At 38.8% G+C, this 23,089-nt stretch overlaps 1 protein-coding gene across 16 annotated transcripts in view; it reads left to right on the forward strand.

Annotated features, from left to right (window-relative positions):
- ANK2 (ankyrin 2) overlaps positions 1–23,089 on the forward strand; it is a 358,785-nt gene that overhangs the window by 164,981 nt on the left and 170,715 nt on the right. For 2 of the 16 annotated variants that reach the window (XM_067468661.1, XM_067468654.1), the window contains exon 1: positions 20,470–21,444. The exons of 11 other annotated variants lie outside the window; for them this stretch is intronic. In XM_067468661.1, the coding sequence (XP_067324762.1) occupies positions 21,316–21,444 (129 nt within the window). In that variant the 5' untranslated portion in view covers positions 20,470–21,315. Of the gene's footprint in view, positions 1–20,459; positions 21,445–23,089 lie in introns of those variants that run through there. 3 more of the 16 variants (XM_067468663.1, XM_067468656.1, XM_067468649.1) reach the window with 2 other exon arrangements.

Here is a 23,089-nt window from a genome sequence, read left to right on the forward strand (position 1 = left end):
AACCAGGTGTTTGCCAGTTAGCAAATGTAAAAATGAACATCATTTTAGTCACATATTTATACAGAGTGCATAATGAAAGAAAGAAACATTGTAATTGGCTTACACCTTGAGTTCCCACTAACCTTCCATTTTTATTGAAGGTGGACTCTTACCAATAGACAGAATTATTCCAACAAGATAGTTTATTTCCATGCTGCATCTGTGAACTGAAACTAACTGTTCCAGAGTCAGCTTTGAAAGGCTTGTAACTCTGATCCCTACACTTTCTAACAGGAACAAGAAGAACTTACTTCAGATAAACCATCCTTGGCAGCTATACCTTGCCAACAGTAATGCATGCTTTAGCTTTCACTTAATGATGTAAAAGGCAGAAAGTGAATGTGGAGCACTGGGTTGTTGTGTGTTTTCCAGGATGTATGGCCATGTTCCAGAAGCATTCTCTCCTGATGTTTTGCCTGTATCTGTGGCAGGGATCCTCAGAGGCTGTGAGGTCTGTTGAAAACTAGGAAAATTGGGTTTATATATCTGTGGAATGTCCAGGGTGAGAGCATTTAATGGTCTAGGAGTTTCAAGGTCTGGCTTCTTACTGCCTGGCGGAATCCTTTGTTTGGGAGGTGTCCCTGGTTGCTTCTTGTCTGGAGTTCTCCTGTTTTTGAGTGTTGCTCTTTATTTACTGTCATGATTTTAGAGTTTTTAATACTTGTAGCCAGTTTTTTTTATTTTCATGTTTACTTCCTTTCTGTTGATATTGTCCACATTCTTGTGGATTTCAATGGCTTCTCTGTGTAGTCTGACATGGTAGTTATTAGAGTGGTCCAGCATTTCTGTGTTCTCAAATAATGTACTGTGTGCAGGTTGGTTTATCAAGTGATCTGCTATGGCTGACTTCGCCAGTTGAAGTAGTCTGCAGTGCATTCCATGTTCCTTGAGTCATGTTTGGGCGCTGCGTTTGATGGTCCCTATGTAGACTTGTCCACAGCTGCATGGTATATGGTAGGCTCCTGCAGAAGTGAGAGGATCCCTCTTGTCCTTTCCTGATTGTAGCATTTCCTGGATTTTCTTAGTGGGTCTGTTGTATGTTTGTAGGTTGTGTTTCATCATCAACTTCCCTATGCAGTCAGTGGTTCCCTTGATGTTTAGTAAGAACACTTTTACTCTGCGTGGATCTTTGTCTTTACTCTTGTGGCTTGTTCTCGGTCTTGCAGCTCTTCTGATGTCTGTGATAGAGTCTCATGTGGCCTGTAAAGCCAATGTGGAGCACTTTTTGTTTATGTTTGAGAATAATAGAGGCCACAGTGTAAAGGTTTTGTGCTTGCAACAATTTAAACTTTCTCTAGGAAAACACCATGCACACACGTGCACACACACATCTAACTGCCTACCTAGAAAACCACAGTATTCTTTCCTAGTTGTGAAAATTGATGAGTTTACTTTTGAGTGCAAAAGAAGACAACCAAAATAATAATAATAAGATTGCAGTAGTTTCCCTATGAGAAGAGTAGTCAATGTTTGAGACTCTTTTCTTCAGGAAGAAAAAGGCAAATAAGGGAGAGCAATGATAGCTATGTAAAAATTGGGTGTAGTGGCAGTTTGTTGTCCCCTGGCAGGTGGTGAATTTATTTTATTCTTGGTTTGAGAACTGTTTAAGGTTCTGTTTATCAGATAGGTTTCAGCACCATGGATGGTTCGTTTAAAATGTAAACTTGGAGTAAATTCTCCATGCCTATCCCCTTGTGCAACACAAAAACCACCAACCAGGGAGATGAATACAGGGAATTTATGCCCTTGCTTCATAATATTTTGGATCGTCACGCAACACAGGAGATTTAGAAGAGGGAAAATAAAATATTTCATACAATGTATAATTCTATTATAGAACTTGCCACCACAGGATATGTTTGTGACCGCTGACTTGTCTGCAATTAAAAGGAAATGAGACAATTCTTGGAGGACAAAGTTATCAGTGACTAGCACATATGATGACTCTGTACTATCTATAGCAGACCATCTCAACCTTTTTTCTCTGGAGAAATCCTCAAAATGTTTTTTCAGGTCACATGGAACTCCTGCATAAAAATTACAATCATTATATTTACTCAAAATATTCTTTAAACACAATCTCAAACAGAATGCTTTTTTATAAATCAGAGTTTCTCATCAAGGAAACCTTTATTGAGAAACTCAGTTCTACATTCTCAGAGGCAGCATATTTGTATACCAGTTGTTTTTAATAGACAGTAGTAAGATCGACTTTTGATCAGATCCTGACTCTATTTTGTTTTGTTTTGTTTTACAGCCCTATGCTCTTTTGAACTGAATGGTGAAAGCAGGGGTTCATTAGGTATATGTCATTGAATAGCATTTCTTCAGAGAGAGCTGTATTTTTAAAAATAATCCTTACTTGTTTCACTTTATGAGAGACAAAGGTGCGGTCCTTCTTTGTCTAAACAGGGCAAATTAAAGGAAAGATAATAATTATGTCCTTTCTTTCATCTCATTCACATATTATAGACTACTAATTGAATTAAGGGTCTGAAAAATTGGGTGTGTTTTTTGGTCAGTGGTAACGATATTGTTTTTGTACAAGACCATTTAAAAATTTAGGTGTGGTCTGAAGTTATGAGAATAGGCACAGTGACATCTACTGGTGCTTGAAGAGAAATTCTTTTATAGTAGCCTTGTTCAGTAATGGAAATGAATGATCAATATAAGATTATGTAGTTGTATATCAAGATTGTTGGGGAGATTCATGCTTGATTATACTGATGCCATAACATTTGATTTTGTCTAATTATTCATTGGAGCTCAGAGGTACAATCAAGCCTGAAAATCAGTCAACTGAGGTTCCTTCTCACTTCTAGCTGATAATATAAAAATGATACCTCTACTAGTTGACTGGAGTTGGCATACTACACAACTCTGACACTACAATGTGGCTATTTTAGTAATTGTACAGTGCCCTGATTTCTAGAAGATTCATCTAATGGTAGAATAATTTGATATGGAGATTCAAAATAAAAGCAGAAAGAACAAAGTAAGTTTAAGTACACATCCAAAACATTCAGGAAGAATGGAAACCTTTCATGGAATTTATAAGTAATCAGAAGAAAATGACTACAAGAGAGTTTGTTAGATAAAGACTTTTATTGCTTTCCTATTATATATATATATAGAGCAATTGCCCATAGCCACCTATTGCACTAACTACTCTCCGAAAGCTTGATCCCTCACCAGGTTTTTAGTTTCTTTCTAAAGGTCAGTTGGAGGGAGCTGATCTGATTTCACTGGGAAGGAAGTTCCAGAGTCAAGGGGCTACCACTGAAAAGGCTCTGTCTCTTGTCCCCACCAGCAGTACCTGTGAAGGAGGTGGGACCAAGAGCAGGGCCTCCCTAGACGATCTTAGTCTCAGAGGTGGTTCATAGAGGGAGATATGTTCAGAAAGGTAATGTGGGCCAGAACCGATTTGGGCTTTATAGGTTAAAGTCAGAACTTTGAATTGTGCTCAATAGCAGACTGGCAGCCAGTGGAGCTGGCATAACGGTGGTGGTGGTGGTGGTGGTGGGGGTGTTGTGTGCTCCCTATACTCTGCTGTGGTGAGCAATCTGAAGACAAACTCTTAATGGAGAGGAACTGGAAGTAGAAGCTAGAAGATCATAAGATTGGAAGACTGGAATACCCTGCTTGTTAAGGGTTGTTGGAGAAGACCTGCTTCCATACAAACATTTTAACCTGGGAGTGAAAGGCTAATAATGAAGGGGCTGAATGTACCACTTTGGGGAGGGAGTTCCACAGCCATGGGGCCACAACCAAGAAGGCCCTATCTCCCTCTCTCGTTTCCACAAATCGTACTTGTGACGGTGGTTGGACTGAGAGAAGGATCTCTCCTGATGATCTCAGAGCTTGTGCTGTCTGATAGGAGGAGATGCGGTCCCCTTATAATCATCATAAACATTTTATATAATACTAATTTAAAAATGTATTTTCTAAAAAATACATATATTAAAATACATGGAACAAAGATTTCAATATAGTGAACTCAAGATGGAAGCTTGAATGTTTCAGGCTAAAGAATCCCAAGAAATTCTGTGATGGTCAAAATTAATGGTACAGTGTGCATAAAAATGTAAGAGTTAAGTTTATAGATTATCTTTTTCTGAGTGTATATATGAAGTTTCAACCATAAAGTAACAGGATTTGGATTTTACTAGTTAAAGAATGACAAAAAGACCAACTTCTACTAGCTAGGGTCTTCTTCAGAATCCCTTCCCCGTTCTGGCTTTACCTTTCTCTGTAAACATCTGTTAGCATTTAGATTTTAAACCTTCATTAAAATTTGGATCAAAGCTATACCATATCAATATTTCTATGTATGTATATGAGATATGCATTTTTAAAATAAAAACATGATAAAAATGCTAGTTCTATGCAAATATCATCCGATAAATCCTCTATTGTATTGTCGAAGGCTTTCATGGATGGAATCACTCAGTTCTTGTGGGTTTTTTCGGGCTATATGGCCATGTTCTAGACCTCAGACCTCACCTCTGAGGATGCCTGCCATAGATGCAGGCGAAACGTCAGGAGAAATGCCTCTAGAACATGGCCATATAACCCGAAAAAACCCACAAGAACTGAGAAATCCTCTATTTCTTTATCACAGATTAGTTTCCATTATCATATAGTAAGTCTGACCTCTAGTGTGAATTGGAAGAATAGCTGTGTTTAAAAAAATCTTTTGTAAACAAAATTTGCCAAGAAAAGCCTAGGATAGAGTTGCAATAAGTTAGAAGTGAACTGAAGGCACAACAGCAAAAATATATATACCTTTAAAGGTATATCGTGGTAATACCATCTACACATAAACAGAACAGGATGTAGCAGTAACTGGAAACAACAATGACAGCAGTGTGAGATAGAAATAATGAAACCACAGAGTTTGTTCAGAAATAGTTCAGATCATTCGATCAATTACTGAAGCTCTAGATCTGAGACATTATGAGAATTTTAAACAGAATGTGGAGAAAACAAAATGTTCTTACACAATGCTGCATTTTTCTTGGAATGTGCTCGTAATGCTATGAAAAGGGCAAATAACAATATTCCACAGCTAATTAGAACTTGCAATAATTACTTTTGTTTGCTTTATTTATTTATGTATTTATAGCACTTTCCCCTCGCTCTTTTCAGCTGAAAGGCGACTCAGGGCGGCGTACAGATTGGCAACAATTAGATGCCGCAACATACATACCAATTAAAACATTTAACATCACATAATAAAATCCATATAAAACAATTAAAACTATAATAATCAATGTCTTCCAGTTCAGCTTCTTACCCATTTACATCGTTTAAGCCATATCTCCCAGAAACTCCCAAGTTAGAGGATTCTAGAGGATTTTGTCACCCAGAAGCATCCGTTCTCCAACCTCTGCAACCAATTGGTCAAGACAATAAAATATGGCAGAGTCACTCAATGGCATTCCATCAAGAGTCCTTTAGTCACAAATATTTGAAGCACCATTAAATGCAGACTTCTTAGTTGAGTGATTATTGATGACTGGGCAACAGAAAGTCGAATGAGATTCAGCACAAATAAGTGCAAAGAGATGCACTTTGAAATAAATACTTTAAGTCCATAAACACATTGTTGGAGACCTATATTGGCAGTGAATCCATGATTGAAGGGCTTGGAATTGGATGGGCTTCTTGCTCTGAGAAGTAATTTTCAGGAGTCCTAGTCAGCTTAGTCAGAAATGGTGAAGAGGATTGAAAGATGCAGTTGAGTCATGCTGACTGGGAGGTAATGGAAATTTTAGTTCAAAAAGTAACTTTCCCAAGCTCTATTGAGCGTCATTGTTTTATTATAATAGTGATATATATATAGTTGGCAGCGAATCCTATGTATATTTATTCAGAAATAAGTTCTATCAATTTAATAGGATTTACTGTATGGGATAGATAAGAGGAACATTTATTTGAAAATTAGTTTCAAATGTGTGTCTGAATGATAACAAAAACAACATCTAATACAAAATGTAAACCTGTGACAACAACACCATCATGTTCTTTTTCTTCTTATCTTTTGACATCTTTTGCCTAATGAAGAAGCTAGTGGAGCTTTGAAAGGTTGCATCATATGTTTTGAGTATTTTGGATGGTGATGTAAATGGATAAGGAGTTGAACTGGAAGACATTGATTATTATAGTTTTAATGGTTTTATATGGATTACTTTTTGTGTATTTTAATTTATTTTGCATTATTGCCAACACAATTATCTCTGAATATACTTTGTTTCTCTATAATTTCAGTACTCTGCAATCTAGATCAGAGGAAAAGGCAGTAAACATGGTCATCTGTCATTAAATGGAAATTAACAATGTACAACTTGCTGCAAGATTACCATTGTCTTAGCAAACACACTGACATTTTGTTTTCCTGCCAAGTTTTTGTCAAGTTTTCTTGGATCTACGGCAGTGGGAGAAATAGTTTACATGGGTGCTGTATGAGAAAATGTGAATTTTCTTTGTAGTCCTAGCATGGAGGATCCTTGAGATAATGTAAGCAAGATTTACATCTTCCTTTTTAAAAATCCCAATTCAGTGGAAAATGCATATGTGCTCAGTCATTTCCAACTCCGTGTAGCTCATATTTGATTAAAAAATGATTCTATAAAAATTGCAAGGCAAGAAAGATCCATTTAGTTGATCAAGTCAGTATAACAAGCAGACATCTATCATCAGACCAAAGACCTATTTAGTCCATCATTCTGTTTACATAGTAGCTTGGCAGTTGCCTGTGAGGAACACGCAGCAGGATACATGTTCAACACCACCTTCCCCACATGTTCCCAAGTAACTTATATACAAGACATGCTGATTTATGTTGATTGCATGGTCAGAGTACATCTAATTTTGTTCTTTTATTATGCCACTTACCTTCTGAGTAGCTTTTCTGACCAGCAAAATGCAGCCAGTGTTAGGTACAGCGCCACTATCATGAGCCGGTGTTGCTGAAAGTCCTCAGGGGTTGCCCCTAAAATCTGAACTGACACTGAATCTGTGGCAACAGCGTGCTTGGAATTCTGGCACCATTTATGTTGTTTTCCTGCTCATAGGAGCATAAATCCATTGGTTATACAGTACACTAAGTAAATGATGTATTTCTCTAAATTGCTTTCATTGGTTGATAGAAACTGTTTTGTTAGAACAGCAGCTATCTGTTGGTTGCTGTACTTTGCAATTGATCATAAAAGAGCTTTTGGACAAGAAGAAGCCAGGAAGAAGATTGTTTGCTGACCAAAGTTCTTCAAGATCATCTAAATTTAACTCCCTAAATAAAGCAGTTTTATCAATACTTTGAAAGATATTAAAATACTGCTTATCAGGATGTTATTCACATAGGCACTCCATTTCTTAAAGTGTACAATGAGCAAAGTACTGTAATAGGTTCAATCTCTATTAAACTGTGTTTGCTTTAATTGCCCGTCAGCAGTTCTATTAAAAATTTTGAGTTAATACAATTTTGCAATCTTGATCTTTCAAAAGAAATTGCTTAGGTCTGTAATTTAACAGAAGTAATTTTTAGAATCAGCTTTCTGATGGACATTAAAAAATGGACCTTTCATACTTGGGTTTCACAATGTTTTTACAATAGAACTCTGTTGTTGTGAACTATGATATTTGTTATTGTGTGCCTTCAAGTTGTTCCTAACTTAGGATGATCTTAAGGTGAACCTGTCACAGGTTTTTCCTGGCAAGATTTATTCAGAGGGAATTTTGTCTTCCTCCAAGAGAGTGTGACTTGCTCAAGGTCACCCAGTGGATTTTCTTGTCCAAGCAGAAATTCAAACCCTATTTTCCAAAGCCATGGTCCACCACTATGACTCTAGACAACAGCATTCAAATCTGTGCCTTGTCACATTGTTGCTGAATTATACTAAGAGGAGCCTGTTGTCACTGCATGCTTTCAAGTCATTTCTGATACATGGTGAACCTGTTGTGATGTTTCCTTGGCAAGATTTATTCGGAGGGGTTTTTGGTTTCCTCTGAGGCTGAGAGAATTTGACTTGCCCAAGATCACCGAGTGGGTTTCCATGGCCAAGTGGGTATTCAAATTTTGTTTTTCAGAAATGTAGTCCAACACAACAAGATTACAGAACAGGGTTCAAATCTCAGCTCTGTCAAGTAGTTTACAACTAATGATGATCCTAAGGGGAACCTATTGCTTTTGTGTGCTTATGGCAACCACCGCATATCATGGGATTTTCTTAGCAAGATTTGCTTGGGAAGGGATGCGGGACTTGTATTGCCTTCCCCTGAGATTTAAAGAGTGACTTGTCCAAGGTCATCTAAAACATTTGGGGCATTTCTATACATAATAAAGCATTTTCATTCTAATCTACATTTCATTTTCCTAAAACAATTCTAAGTTTAAACTTGAAATACTCTACATTAGTTTTCTTCAACTGGGTTGGCATGTCATTTCTATCCTCCTCCTCCAGAATGATCAGAAAGATTGAACATCTGGAAGGGAGGTCTGTTTCTGTGCTTTACAATGCAAATGCAATCTTGTCCAAAGGGGAACCATTATTCAAATCAGAATACATTAATATTTAAAGTTTACATAATTTGTAGGTTATTGCCTAACTGCTTTACATTGTGAAAATTGATGAACCGGGAAAGGGGGGGGGATGTGGCAGTACTAACTGGTTTTTATTTTAGTACGAGCTTTTGTGGATATAAACCCACTTCTTCAAATGAGGTATAGAGGTCTTAGGTATAAAGCATATTAAGGCCTCAGGTATAAAGCATATTTATCCAGCTATTGGAGTGGGACAGAGGACAATACAATCTAGAAGGATGCAAATCATGTCCTTTGCCCTACGTTTTGAAAGGACAGATGGAGCAATACAGATCTTCTCAGAACTTTAAAGTGGACAGTTATTGTTGTTGTGTGAAAGCATTTCTATACAGTGTGTTCATTTTTAAATGTTCTTAATTATCACTTGTTGTTTCCAGTGATTTACCTGAGCTGTGCAAAAAGCAAAGCAAACATTTGAAAGAAGAAGTGAATCTTTAAACTCTTAGCTGATTTCAGAATTAATTGGGCGGCAGTCTATTTGCCTCATTCATGTCAGCAGAAATACTTTAGAATGATTTAGGGTCTGCAGTCATGGTTTAATGTTAGGGATCCTAGACATATTTGTATCCTGTTCTATGTAACATCACCTTTAATTAACTGTTAATTAACTACAATTGACTTTACAATGCAGCAAGGTCATTAGAAGAAGTAACAATAAAACTTGCAATGTTATTTCTATGCCAATGAGCCATACACAAACTCATTACTAGTGATGCCATCAAAATTTAAATCACATCTAACATGTTCCTAATTTTTGGATTTATATGCAATATGTTTTTTAAAAAATGAACCTGGAAATGTAAACCAAATTAGCTTTCTATCCCTTCTCCACATAATATATGGCTATATTGTCAATTCTTAGGCGATTTGGCCACATTGTTTTTATTCCCTTTATAGTATTTAGGGTTAAAGGCATCTCTCGGGCAGTACAGTACAAAGTACAGTTCACTCTTTCAAAACAGATTCAGAATTATGCCTGAAAAAAGGTAGTAGATTTATCATTTAAGCTTCTTTGCAGGGCATGCATAGAAGGGATGGTGGTGGTGGTGGTGTTGGTAGCTGCGATGATGATGATGATATTGGGTCTATGAGTGCAGTCATATTTGGAAAAAAAGTTATCCTGTAGTAGTATTTCGAGAGAGAGAGAGAGAGAGAGAGTTTAGCTCATTGGTTTTCAACCTGGGGTCCCCAGATGTTTTTGGCCTTCAACTCTCAGAAATCCTAACAGCTGGTAAACTGGCTGGGATTTCTGGGAGTTGTAGGCCAAAACACCTGGGGACCCACAGGTTGAGAACCACTTGTCTAGCTTCATTTTCAAAGCATGTGGTAGGAATTGCATTTCTAGTCTCTCAAATTTTATATTTTTTTTTGCTTTAATTAATAAAAAAGAATTAAATCTTCAAACCACTTCACGTCACTGAGGGTTTCAGTCTTTTATTTCTCTGATATCTTATAATAATGAAAAACTTCCATTAAATCTAAAGTACAGGACTGGTGAGCAAATTATAATAGCCCTATTTATTGTGTGTCATTATTTATTTATTACTGGTTATATCCTGCTTCCCCAGAAGAGGGCTGCATATCACCGTTTATCTTCTTTGCATGGACAAGGCTTCATTTCTTCATTAATCTGAAGCAAGCTTTTAGGCAGTGAGGCTTTAAAAGACTTGGTATTCAGATTCGGGGGTCAGAGGCTTGTAGTGGTGGGGAATTGAATTAATCTTTAATTTCAAAGAGATTTTTTTCTCACTCATATTGCCAGAATAATTTCCACTGTTAGGATTTTGCTTTACTGCATGGAAAATAATGTTATAATTTAGGACTATAGGATTAGGGTTGGTTTTTTTTCTTTCCAGGGTAGATTTTTGAGGGTTTTTTTTTCCTGTTGCCAGTTGACTGCTCTGTTGCTGCCCTTCAGTTATGCTGAAGGACGCAGATAACACTTTTAAATGTCCACTCAACTGGAGCCTGCCAGAGCTCCGTGTTACCGCTGTCCTTGGTACTAGCTTCTACACAATGTATAGAAGAAGTGTTTGTGTTTTTCACAAAAACAAACCAATATACAGATGCTCGAAAAACAATCTTTTTACAGCATTTACATCTTTCCCTGTGATATGAAGACAGATGGGAAAATATCAGTGACAATTTATCATTGACAGTGTTGGAAATGTATTTTTGGACTACATGTCACATAATTTTCTAACACTTGTGGTAGCCATGCTGACTAGGTAAATCTGGGAATTGTTAAAAAAGTAACTTCCCAGCCTTGTTCAACAAGATCACTAAATACAATTACATAGTTTTCAGAAGCTTTCTATTTTGGGTACTTGGTTTTTTTCTTAAAAAATCTGAATCTTTCTAGCTGTTGGTTCTTTCCTCCCCTTTAAAAGGTTTTTTTTAAAAAAAAATGCCATAAAAGTCCCCTTCAGCTCCTGTTACTACATGTCTTGCATTGCTGTAGTTATTAACTCTGTTATTATTATTTATTTATAAATACATTTAAAATAGCCTTTAAAACTCACAAGCCCCCTGGAATCCCACCTAAATTCCCCCAACAACATGCCCCTTTTTCTTCCCCAAATGCCTGCTGGTAGAGGAAGGTCTTGACTAGCCTACAGAAGGCCAGCAGGGATAGGGAGTTCCACAGTCTGGGAACAGCCAAAAAAAGCCCTTTCTGGTGTTCCCACCAAACATGCTTAAGTGGATGGTGGGACAGAGAGATGGCCCTCACCAGTAGATCATAGATATCTACCAGGTTCATAGAAAGAGATATGATCTTCCAGATAACCTGGACTAGAACCATATAGGGATCTGTAGGTCAAAACGAGCACCTTGAATTGTGTCCGGAAACATGTTGGCAGCCAGTGGAGCTGTTGCACCAGAGGATTTGTACACTCCCTGTAGCAAGCCACAGTTAGAAGTCTGGTTGCTGCTCTTTGGGCCAACTAAAGTTACTGAGCACTTTTCAAAGGCAGCCCCATGTAGAGTGCATTACAGTAATCCAACTGGGATGTAACCAAGGCATGTACCACCGTAACCAGGGGGAATGCGATCCCATTCAACACTGGCTAACTCCCTATTCCCAGATCTGTCCTTTGACTGACCAGGACCACCTCTGTCTTGTCTGGATTAGTCTTCAATTTGTTTGCTCTCATCCAGTGTATTACAGCTGCCAGGAACAGCTTCTTTGGAGTCATGGAATTGGATGTTATCTGCATATAGATGGCACTGCACTCCAAAACTCCAAATGACTTCTCCTAGCATGTTCATGTATATGTTTAATAGCATGGGGGGACAACACAGAGCCCTGAGGGATCCCACAGGCCAGTGGCCAAGAAGTTGAACAGGAGTCCCCTGTACCACCTTCTGAGAACATCCCTCCAGGGAGGAACACAGCCACTGAAGAATAGTTCCTCCAAGCCCCATCCCTTAAAGGTGACTCAGAAGGATACCATGGTCAATGGTATCAAAAGCTGCTGAAAGGTCCAGGAGTTCTGTCTAGTTCTCTGCGGAAGTCATCCACCAAGGTGACCAAAGCTGTCTCTGTCCCGTAACAAGGGCTGAAACCAGACTGAAATGCATCTACATAAGCCACTTCATCCAGGAACCCTTGAGTTGCAAAGCCACCACACGCTCCAGTACCCTGCCCAGAAATAGGAGATTGGAGACTGGTCCATAGTTGTCTGGTACATTGCAAAATCATTTGGCTTAAAGTTCTCTTGTACATTGTTCGGCCATTTCTATATCTGTGAACATGATGACAGCTTACATCACTGTTAAAGTTGTTACTCCTAACCAAAGAGAGACATCTGCAATGATGGAGGGATAATGTTAAATTTGCTGATTCAGATTAGAATACTTAGAACCCACCCTGTATCTTAGGATCTCCAGGCCAGTGTACAAGCAAAACAATTGTGTCAGGAAAGAAGACTGTATGACTACTACCCTGAATCAGTTGGATGGATGAGAGGTCAGATTTCTGCCTCTGATATACTCCAGACACTATATAGAATGACAACAAAAAACCAGAGATAGTCTGAGTTCCACTTCTGATTGTTTGATGTTGAATAGAGCAAGGTGAAGCTGCAAGCTATTCAAAGGTGAATTGTCTATCCTGGGATCTTCCAGAAGAAGAAGGATTGTCTGGGGATTGTGATGAAACAACAAGGTGCAAAAACTGCCTTGTGGTGATGACTTGCATACAAATATATGCTAGATTGGAATCAGATATTCCTTACCATTTGCTATGCTGCTGCGAATTTGCAGTCCAACATTATTTGGAGGACTGTCCTTTGCTGTCCTGTGTTCATTTGACATTCCCAATGCATATACTTCTTTTACCTAGACCACATATGATGCTATAACTTCACCAGCCCAGTTAAAATGAATTGGAATATCCTCCAAAATCTATTTTGAGAGTTTAACTTTAATGATAGTTCTCAATGTAAGTTTGTGGTATGAGAACTTTCATTCCATTCTTTGCAATCTTGAACTGGAAGAGTGTTAGCTTAGCTAGAGATCTCTTCTGACAAAGTTTATTCTTAGCTTAGTTGAATCATGCATAGTTTTCAGGAACCTAGTCCGCATTCTTATTATTCTTATTAGTACCTGGTTATGGTAGTTCAAGGATTAATTACATATCAATAGGGTAACTGTAACATATTCTATGTGTAACTGCCCTTGAAAATTACTCAGAAATAGTAGTTATCTTGCTGATATCAAGTGTTGGGGTATGATCCTGTTGGGGTTAGCTGCTAGTTTGTTTTTGAGTCTTATTCAAGACCTACAGAAAATGAAACCAAACTATTTGAAATACTATCTCTTTCCTTAGAAAGTCATTTTCACTTTAAGTTCTGTGCTTGAAATGTGTGTGTGTGTGTATGCACGCACACACACACACACTCACACACACATACACATGCACATGTGGGATTCTGTTGCTTCAGGGTTCTTTTCTAACAAGCCTCCCATTCTGTAGCTGCTTCATTATAACCTCTAGAACTCTGTTGTTAATGCTGATTTTAGTCACATATTGTTTTTGTCCTTTGTTTTAATAATGAGATGATGGTTCTTATATTTTTATGTTTGTTTTAAAACCCATTAAACATTTCTGAATACAGACAAGTCCCCAAGTTACAAAAATTTGACTTACAAATGGCTCATGGTTTGAGCGAAATCTACCTCCAAGAAGGGAAATTCTCTCTTGGAAGATTTATTATAGGGAAAGAATGAAGCTTTCTCATCCATTTTTATTTCCACAACAAGCCATTTTTTTCAAAATCCAATAATCTTCTGAACAGACTGCATAATACCACAGGGATGTTTACCCTACCCTATGCTAGTTAAAGCACACGCGCGCGCGCGCGCGCACACACACACACACACACACAGAATCATAGAATCATAGAGTTGGAAGAGACCTCATGGATCATCCAGTCCAACCCCCTGCCAAGAAGCAGGAAAATCACATTCAAAGCACCCTGGACAGATGGCCATCCAGTCTCTGTTTAAAAGCCTCCAAAGAAGGAGCCTCCACCACCCTTTGGGACAGAGAGTTCAATTTCTGAACAGCGGTTAATTAGGAAGTTCTTCCTAATGTTCTGGTAGAATCTCCTTGTAGTTTGAAGCCATTGTTTTGCATCCTAGTTTCCAGGGCAGCAGAAAACATGCTTGCTCTCCCTTCCTCCTTATGACCTCCCCTCACATATTTATACATGGCTATCATGTCTCAGCTTTCTCTTCTGCAGGATCAATATGCCCAGCTCTTTAAGCCACTCCTCATAGTGCCGTTTCTTTAGACCCTTGATCATTTTAGTCATCCTCCTCTGGACACATTCCAGCTTGTCAACATCTCCCTTCAATTTCGGTGCCCAAAATTGGACCCAGTATTCCAGGTGTGGTCTGACCAAGGCAGAATAGAGGGATAGCATGACTTCCCTGGATCTAGACACTATACTCCTATTTATGCAGGCCAAAATCCCATTGGCTTTTTTAGCTGCCATGTGACATTGTTGGCTCATGTTCCACATGTTGTCCATTAGGAGTCCCAAGATCTTTTTCACACATACTGCTATTGAGCCAGGTATCCCTCATACTGTATCTTTGCATGCCATTTTTTCTGCCTAAGTGGAGTATCTTGCATTTATCTCTGTTGAACTTCATTTTGTTAGTATTGGCCCATCTCTCTAATCCGTTAATCATTTTGAATTCTGCTCCTGTCTTCTGGAATATTGGGTCTCCCTCCCAATTTGGTGTCATCTGCAAACTTGACAATCATGCCTTCTAGCCCTTCATCTAAGATATTAAGACGTTGAGCAGAACCGGGCCCAGGACGTAACTCTTTGGTACTCCACTTGTCACTTCTTTCCAGGAAGCATTGGTGAGCACCCTCTGGGTTTGTTCACTTAACCAATTACAGATCCGCCTAACCATAGTTTTGCCTAGCCCACATTTGACTTTTTTTGACATTTGGTTTCCCATTAGGTCGTGGGGAACCTTGTCAAAGGCCTTCCTGAAATCCAGATATCCTACATCCACGGTGTTCCCTGCATCTACCCAACTTGTATCTATCGAAAAAAGATTACTCTGGCATGACTTGTTTTTGAATGGGATTTTCCTGCTTCTTGCCAGGGGATTGGACTGGATGGCCTGTAAGGACTCTTGCAACTCAATGATTTTATGAGAAATCCCTGTTGTCTATTAGCAATGACCACATTTTTTTCTAAGTGTTTGCAGACCACTTCCTTAATGATCTTTTCCAGAATCTTGCCTAGTATTGACGTGAGGCTGGCCAGACGGTAATTGTTTGAGTCATCCTTTTTTCCCTTCTTGAAGATAGGGACCACATTTGACCTCCTCCAATCTGCTATATATTTATCCTGTCTATGTGAACACTGTGCACAATTTCATGTTGTGCTTCTTGGTATTTGCTTTAGTACCATTATGTAGCACTGTATTGATCTGAAGGATATAAAGTTCTTCTGCAGTTATAAATCAAAAGACTGGATGTTCTACATTTTATGTTCAGTTAAAATTGAGATGGCCCTATTGTAGCAGTGTGAGTTGTCTTCTATTTCCCCCCATTGACATGTGTGTACTGTAGAGCTGAAGTTCTGCTACAAATGGTATGTAGGAGGTGAGTGGGAGGGGAAGCAGATGCGCAATGAGCTCAAAAGAACAGAACAGTGGAGGAAAATATGTGTTTTCTGACAGAGGTTAGTTACAATTGATTGTGGATGCAAAATATCAAGTATAACAGAATTCCTCCGGGGATGTTCTGACTCTGGGTTCACATTGCTTGACAGCATCTTCTGTACATATGTCTTAGTCCTCTTTGTTTTAAAGAAGACACACAATGTTGTGAGATGAACTAGGTGCTTGAGAGACGATATGGTATTTGCCCAGTTTTAAAGAGATAGAAATCACATTTAATAAAAACTGACTAAGATTGGAAGGTTCTATGTTGTTGACTTTTAGAATGAAGATAAAAGTAGCGCAGTGACACATTCTTGACTACAACTGACAATCAAGGAAAGTGATTGTTTGTTGGGAAAAGAAACAACTGCTGTTGAAAGACATTTATATAATTGCTTTATTATATTTTTAATTGATTTTATTGTATTCTTTTTATACTTCAAATCACTTTAGCATTTAAAAGAAACAAAGAAATATTTATCAAGTTTATCATGGTTATCAAGTTTGCAGAGGACACCAAATTAGGAAGGATAGCTAAAACTCCAGAAAACAGGAACAGAATTCAAAATGACTTCAACAGATTAGAGAGCTGGACCAAAACTAACAAAAAGAATGTCAACTGGGAGTATTGTAAATTACTACACTTAGACAGAAAAAAATGAAATGCACAGATACAGGATGGCTGTCATAAGAAAAAGGGAGCAACCTTGTTTTTCTTCTGCTCTGGAAACTATAACTTGGATCAATGGGTTCAAATTACAAGAAAGGAGATTCCACTTGAACATTAGGAAGAACTTCCTGACTGTAAGAGTTGTTCAAAAGTGGAACTCTCTGCCTCAGAGTGTGTTTGAAGCTTCTTCTTTGGAAGCTTTTAAACAGAGGCTGGATGGCCATCTGTCGAGGGTGCTTTGATTTTTCCTTTCCTGGCAGGGGGTTTGACTAGATGGCCAACTCTATGATTCTGATTTCTGTTCAGGACTGATGGAACAAAGAGTAATCTAGAAGGCTACAACTTTCCTTCCACTTCATTTTTCCCCTGAAAAGCAATACCAGTAGTCATTAGAGCAAAATGAATATAATGTAAGGGTATAAGGGCAATTTTTTGTACTAATAAAAGTCAGAAAGAATCTGAGGGATAAAATTTTCTACTGAGGTAGAGAGTCCCTCTGCTAACTAATAATAGATTTGCTGTGTAATGTCACACACTAAAGGAGCAGCTATATGTTTACATGTGAAATTTTGAGAAGCATATTAAGAACTAACATATTTATTGTGGCATATTCTTCCATGGACAACATGTAAAACAATCGTGGATATGAGATAGCAATGATTATTCAGTTAAAGGTTAATAGTCACTTGGGGTTAAATGGAATTGGATAAAATGGAAATAACAAGATCAACGTGAGAACCCATGAACATAAATCATTAGATTTACTCTAGCGGAGGAAGTGCCTTATCTTTCTATATTTAAGATCCGCTACTAGACAGAGTGTAGTGGTCTGCCATTTTGGATACCCTTGGCAATGTAAAAATACTGTTATATACTCACTACGAGCCTATAGATTCTTGTTTGAAATGATACTGTGTCTAAGACATTGGGTAAGTTAAAGCAATCGTTCCTTTCCCTCAGCTCTGAACTGGGAAAAGGTTACTCCCTAGTAATTTTGCTGCAAAAAGGGCCATATCTTTGATCCCTATCAATTGGATATATATCATCTGTGCAAATATACAAGACTTTCAAATATAGAAAGGTGGACAGGCTTGTACAGGAGACACCAGCTTTTCTAATATCTTGTTCCTAAACCATTTAGGTTTTAGGTTTTAAAGGTCAGAATCAGAGCTGAAAATTGCACTCAAAAATGGAATAAATGCAGCAGTAGCAACAAAAGCACTCCTGTTGACACCAGACTGCTGCAATCTGAACCAGTTTTACTTTCTGAATTCTCTCCAAAGGCATTTTACATAGACCCGTGGTTCTTAACCTGTGGGTCCCCAGGTGTTTGGCCTTCAACTCCCAGAAATCCTAAAAGCTGGTAAACTGGCTGGGATTTCTGGGAGTTGTAGGCCAAAACACCTGGGAACTCACAGATTGAGAACCACTGACATAGACTGTATCAAAGTAACCCAGATGTGTTATAATTAATGCAGTTATTGTTGGGTGTATTATCAATTATTTAAAAATGAACATAGATTCCAAAAGACTTTGAACTGTGAAGCGACTTAAACATTCAAGCATCTTCTCTAATAATGGAGGAATAGAGAGTGATAAGAAATCTAAACTATGGTAGAACAAAAGTACTCTTAAACCCCCCTTCCAAATTTGTTTCCAATTATGCAGGGATCAACTGCTTCCCATAACAGCTAATTATTCCCACCATTTTCTCAACCAACTGACAGCAGTTATCAGCCAGGATGGGCAAGGACTGAGTATACATGTAGTTGACTTGAACTGTCCAAGAATGTTGTTGACATTCTCAGGGTACATAAATGGAAACATATCTAATTTAACTAGACAAGTTGGTGCCAAAGGTCCTTCTCAAACCTCAGCATCTAAGGTAGAATATCTGAAACTGAATTAATCTGAAATCATTTGCAGATGTATCACAGTGTAGTACCAGACACCATTTTTCACTAATGCTAATTTAGGTCAGGTACAAAAGTTTATTTATCGTCCTCAGTATGCATAGTAAGATCTAACATGTCCATTTATGTTCATCCCATCGTTTCCTCCACTTTGCTCTGGTAGTCATCTCTGCATTTCATCAATGCAGAGATGAATATCCATGGAAATGAATCTTGGGATATATCATGTCAGTCATCCAGACTGTTTCTTGACATAAAAGTAGAATTATCAGCTTTTATGCCGTGAAAATCTCAAAGAGCCATAAAAAGCTATTAGTCTCCTTGGGCAGACCATCTTATTAGTCTCTTGGGTTAGCCCCCCCCCCCCCAAACATCTGTAAAGGTGTAATTGAGTCTAAAACCAATCAAATGGTAAGTGTCCATGTCAGTGGAACTACATTATTTTTGTCGAAGGCTTTCATGGCCGGAATCACTGGGGTGTTGTAGGGTTTTTTTGGGCTATATGGCCATGTTCTAGAAAAACATTATTTTTTCTACTTTCCAGATCAATGTTAGGTCATCTAGCAGGGTTTAAAAAGAGGCCAAAATGTGTCCCAATTGAATTTGTTGGGCCAAAAATTATCTTAAGACAGGGTCATATTTAGGTCCCACATATGCAAGGAAACAAGATATAAATTAGATAATCGGATAGAAAGACAGACAGTCTGAACATCTCCTAAGAAGCAGGCCTTGAAAATGGACACCATGTCCTATGATCAGCAACTTTGGGAGCTGGGTATGTTTAGCTAGGAGGTTAAGAAGCGGCATGATAGCTGTGTTTAAATATTTGAAATGATGTCATATTGAAGACGGAGCGAGCTAGTTTTGTGCTGCCCAAAGACTAGGGCATGGAGCAATGGATTCAAATTACAAGAAAAAAGATTCCATCTAAACATTAGGGGGAAAAACTTACTGCAGTAAGAGCTGTTTGAAAGTGGAATACCTTGCCTTAGAGTGTGGTGGAGTCTTCTTCTCTGGAGGTTTTAAAACAGAAACTGGGGAGTGTTTTGAGTGCATGGCAGTGAGTTGGACTGGGGCGGCCCTGATGCTCTCCTCTAACCTATTATTCTGTGATACTGAGGTTCACAGCACAAGTTGCTTGAGTGGATTCCAATATCACCCTCAACAATAACTCATAGAGGGAACCACATATGTAGTGGTGTGGACTGTACACCCACAGAATCCCAGACACTCAGGGGAAGCTGGATGGAACACCTCTATCAATATTCTGTAATACATGGGGACTATGGTTCATCAGCTTTTATGGGACTGCAGTGCCTATTAAACCTAGCCAGCATAGCTAGTAATAAGAGAGGATAAAAGTTGCAATCTAGTCATATTCCTCAGCCATGACCTATATCAGTTGGAAGAGGCTCATATACTTCCATGTGTATGGTCTTTTAGTCAATTTGTTTGCCAATTCTGCTGTGTTTCTGCACCATGTCCAGCTGTTTACATGTGTCTAAGAAGGGGCAGCCTGGCTGATTTGAAGATGGCTTAGCTGTAACAAATGTATTTGCAGTAGAAAATTCTGTCTGGGAAGGCGGGGCTGCTGTTTTGCAAAGATGGCTTTTTGCTGTAGAAGCCACAGTTGGAGGGTGGGGCATGACAGACCCCATCTGTCCCTGATTTGAAAGATAATAATAAATACCATTTGAAGAGGATATAGTTGATATTTTTAAAAATTAAAAACATTTTCTCTGTGTATTCATTCTACTCCAATAATAATGTCTTTTTATCCCTAATGTAAGAACGTCACAAATCATCATGCCAAATGGCTGACAGCAGCCTTTAGTAATGCATAATGCAGACTGAGATACACCTCCTTTTGCTACCCCCTCCCCCATAGAATTCAGCTGGCTGGGACAGGCTGAGCTCAGATTATGCTGCATGTTTTCCTCACTGAAGTCCCCTCTTAGAGTGGCGTTGTCCGTCCTTTGCTTAATGCAGTTCTCCTAATGCAGCCTCACGTGGGCTTTACAAAAAACAAACCAAATTGCACAATGAAAACCTGAAAACACCCAGCCCTTTCCCCTTTCTCATCCCCTCTCCTTCCAGCTCACTCAACCATGCATTCACCAGGGAAGTCGCTACCTGCAGACTGAACAGACTGCAGCTAGTCTGCTGTGAAGACATTTATTCCTCTTTATTCTTTATCTTTTGGAGAGCTTTGGGTTAAAGTAGGGAAAGAATCATAGCATAAAAAAGCAAGAGAAGGGACTAGAATGGTGGGATGTGAAGGGAATGTAGCATGTCATGTGCTTTAGCAAAGGCAGTTGCAGCAGCAAGTCATTAAGTCAGACTGCACCATTTTCTTCTCACCCTGTAATGAGGTGATGCTGGCAGCTGCAAGGAGCTGCCCACCCCCAGCGACCCACCCACCCACCTACTTTCAGCAGCTGTACAGAGGTGGTTCCCTACTGGCTCTCGATCCTGAAGACACAGCCCTTCTGGAGGAATCTCAACCGACCTTTTTCAGTGTGGTGAAATTGGCTCCTAGGCGGGATTTTCCTTTAGCTGTCACAGCCTGCTGTCAGTGAGGCTTCTGCTCCGGTAGCTGTTTGTGCTGCGGTGTACATGTCCCTCCCTACATTTGTGTGTCTCTGTGGAGAGCAAGAGAGATTCTTAAATCTAGACATGCCTGTGTTCTGCTGAATTGTGGATGCTGCAGAGGCTGGAGTGGACCTGTGACCTATTGCAACGTGCTGGAGGAGGAAGAGGGAGGGGAAAAGGATTGCACTGTGAATTTCTGGCTTCGAGCATCATTTCATCAGTGCCCTTCTGAGATCAACAAATTCTTCTGGATACCTGGGAGTACTAGAAAGTGAATCCTCTAAGCAGGTGTCCTCTTTGCCAAAATGGCTCATGCAGCTGCTTCTATTAAAAAAGTCCGTGAAGCTGAAGTTGATGAAAAGGAGAAGGAGAAAGAGAGGGAGAGGGAGAAGAAAAGGCAGAGGAGAATCTCTAGGGAAAATCGGAAACGCAAGGTATGAACAAAACACCCCACCTTTCTTCTCTCCCTTCCTCCCTGTACAGGACTTAGACACAGGTGTCCACTCTGCAAGATAGGCATCACTGACTCCCTTTCCTCTTTCCACCTTACAATTTGCATTTGAATGTCCCTACATGAAAGACATGCCTTACTATAATGAGAACAAATATACTAATCCCTAGCCACATGGGTTCAAACAGATGAAGATGGCCAGTGGCACTCATAGTGCTTTTGCTTTATCTTCAAACAACTAGGCTCTTTTAATCACCCAGAGCCAAATTTATAGGAGCTGCAAAGAGTGTTGTGATTTTGTGGTGTGCTTAATCAAGAGGAGAGTCTGAGATATAAATTCCCATTCTCCCTGTTTCTATTCTTTGCTGTCAAATCATTAGCATGTAGCTTTATATCAATTATAAAATCCCTAAACATATTTTTGTTCTACTGCTTGCAGTGAAGATACTAGTGTAGTCTTCAGGGCTACAGGTTTTGCTCTTTGATCCTATATGCTCCACTCCTAATTCATCTCACTGTCTCAACATGTCTATATTCCTTGTTCCATTTGTTGCAGAATGATGCTTGGGATGTTGTCATTTTGTCTTTTGATTAACCTAGGTCGAAAATAGAAGTCTTCTGTTTGGTTTTCATGCTTTTAAACATTCTTCATTCATATCAGAAGCTTTCATGATATTGTTTGCTTCTGTGTCTGTGAAATGATTAGAAAATAGTGGTTATTGGTTTGCTTTTTAAAGTCAACCCTTCCCCCCAAATGCTAAAAGTTACTTGTTTTTTTAGATATGCTGTAATTTCAAAAGACAGATGTGTTCCTATTTTATATAGGGAGAGGCCATAGAAGTAGTGTTGCATGTTTTGGGATATAATCTCCACATCTCTATGTTGAGATTATATTCTTAACAACTCACAATTAGTCTCCTATTTAGAGCCTCTTTACACAGACATTTTGGTCTTAAGTATAGAGTTCATAGGCAAATGCCATAGAGGTTAAAATGTATATAAGTAATGCAACAGCTTTCCTTCTTTGTAAACAAGTTGAGGATCCACAGTAAACAGAGCTTTTCCAACAAATAACTGAATTGACATACGTGTAATTTTCATATTTAATGTATTGTCGGACACTTTCATAGCAGGAATCACTGGGTTGTTGTGTGTTTTCCAGGCTGTATGGCCAAGTTCCAGAAGCATTCTCTCCTGACGTTTCACCTGCATCTGTGGCAGTCATCCTCAGAGGTTGTGAGGCTTGCATCTATGGCAGGCATCCTCAGAGGTTGTGAGACCTCACAACCTCTGAGGATGCTTGCTATAGATGTAGGTGAAACATCAGGAGGCAACCCAGTTTCATATTTACTGTTTGTTTGCAATGCAAAGTAAAGTATACTTCATAGGTGAAGCAGTCACTGATTAATTATATGTATTTTGGAAATGCAAAATGCTTCCTTATTTTGCTGTATTCTAGTTTATCTCTTGACTATCTCATGTTTACCTGCTGGGTTGTCCCCCAATAGCCATTTTGAGCTTTTCTTTTATTTCAAGCATGCTACATACATATTCTTTCCTATGCCCTATGTCTCATTACAATTGTGAAATGACTATAGGGCCTAGTCAGGCTCCATTTTAGTTTACAG

This window comes from Anolis sagrei, chromosome 5 (assembly GCF_037176765.1).
Source record: "Anolis sagrei isolate rAnoSag1 chromosome 5, rAnoSag1.mat, whole genome shotgun sequence".
Lineage (NCBI taxonomy): Eukaryota > Metazoa > Chordata > Lepidosauria > Squamata > Dactyloidae > Anolis > Anolis sagrei.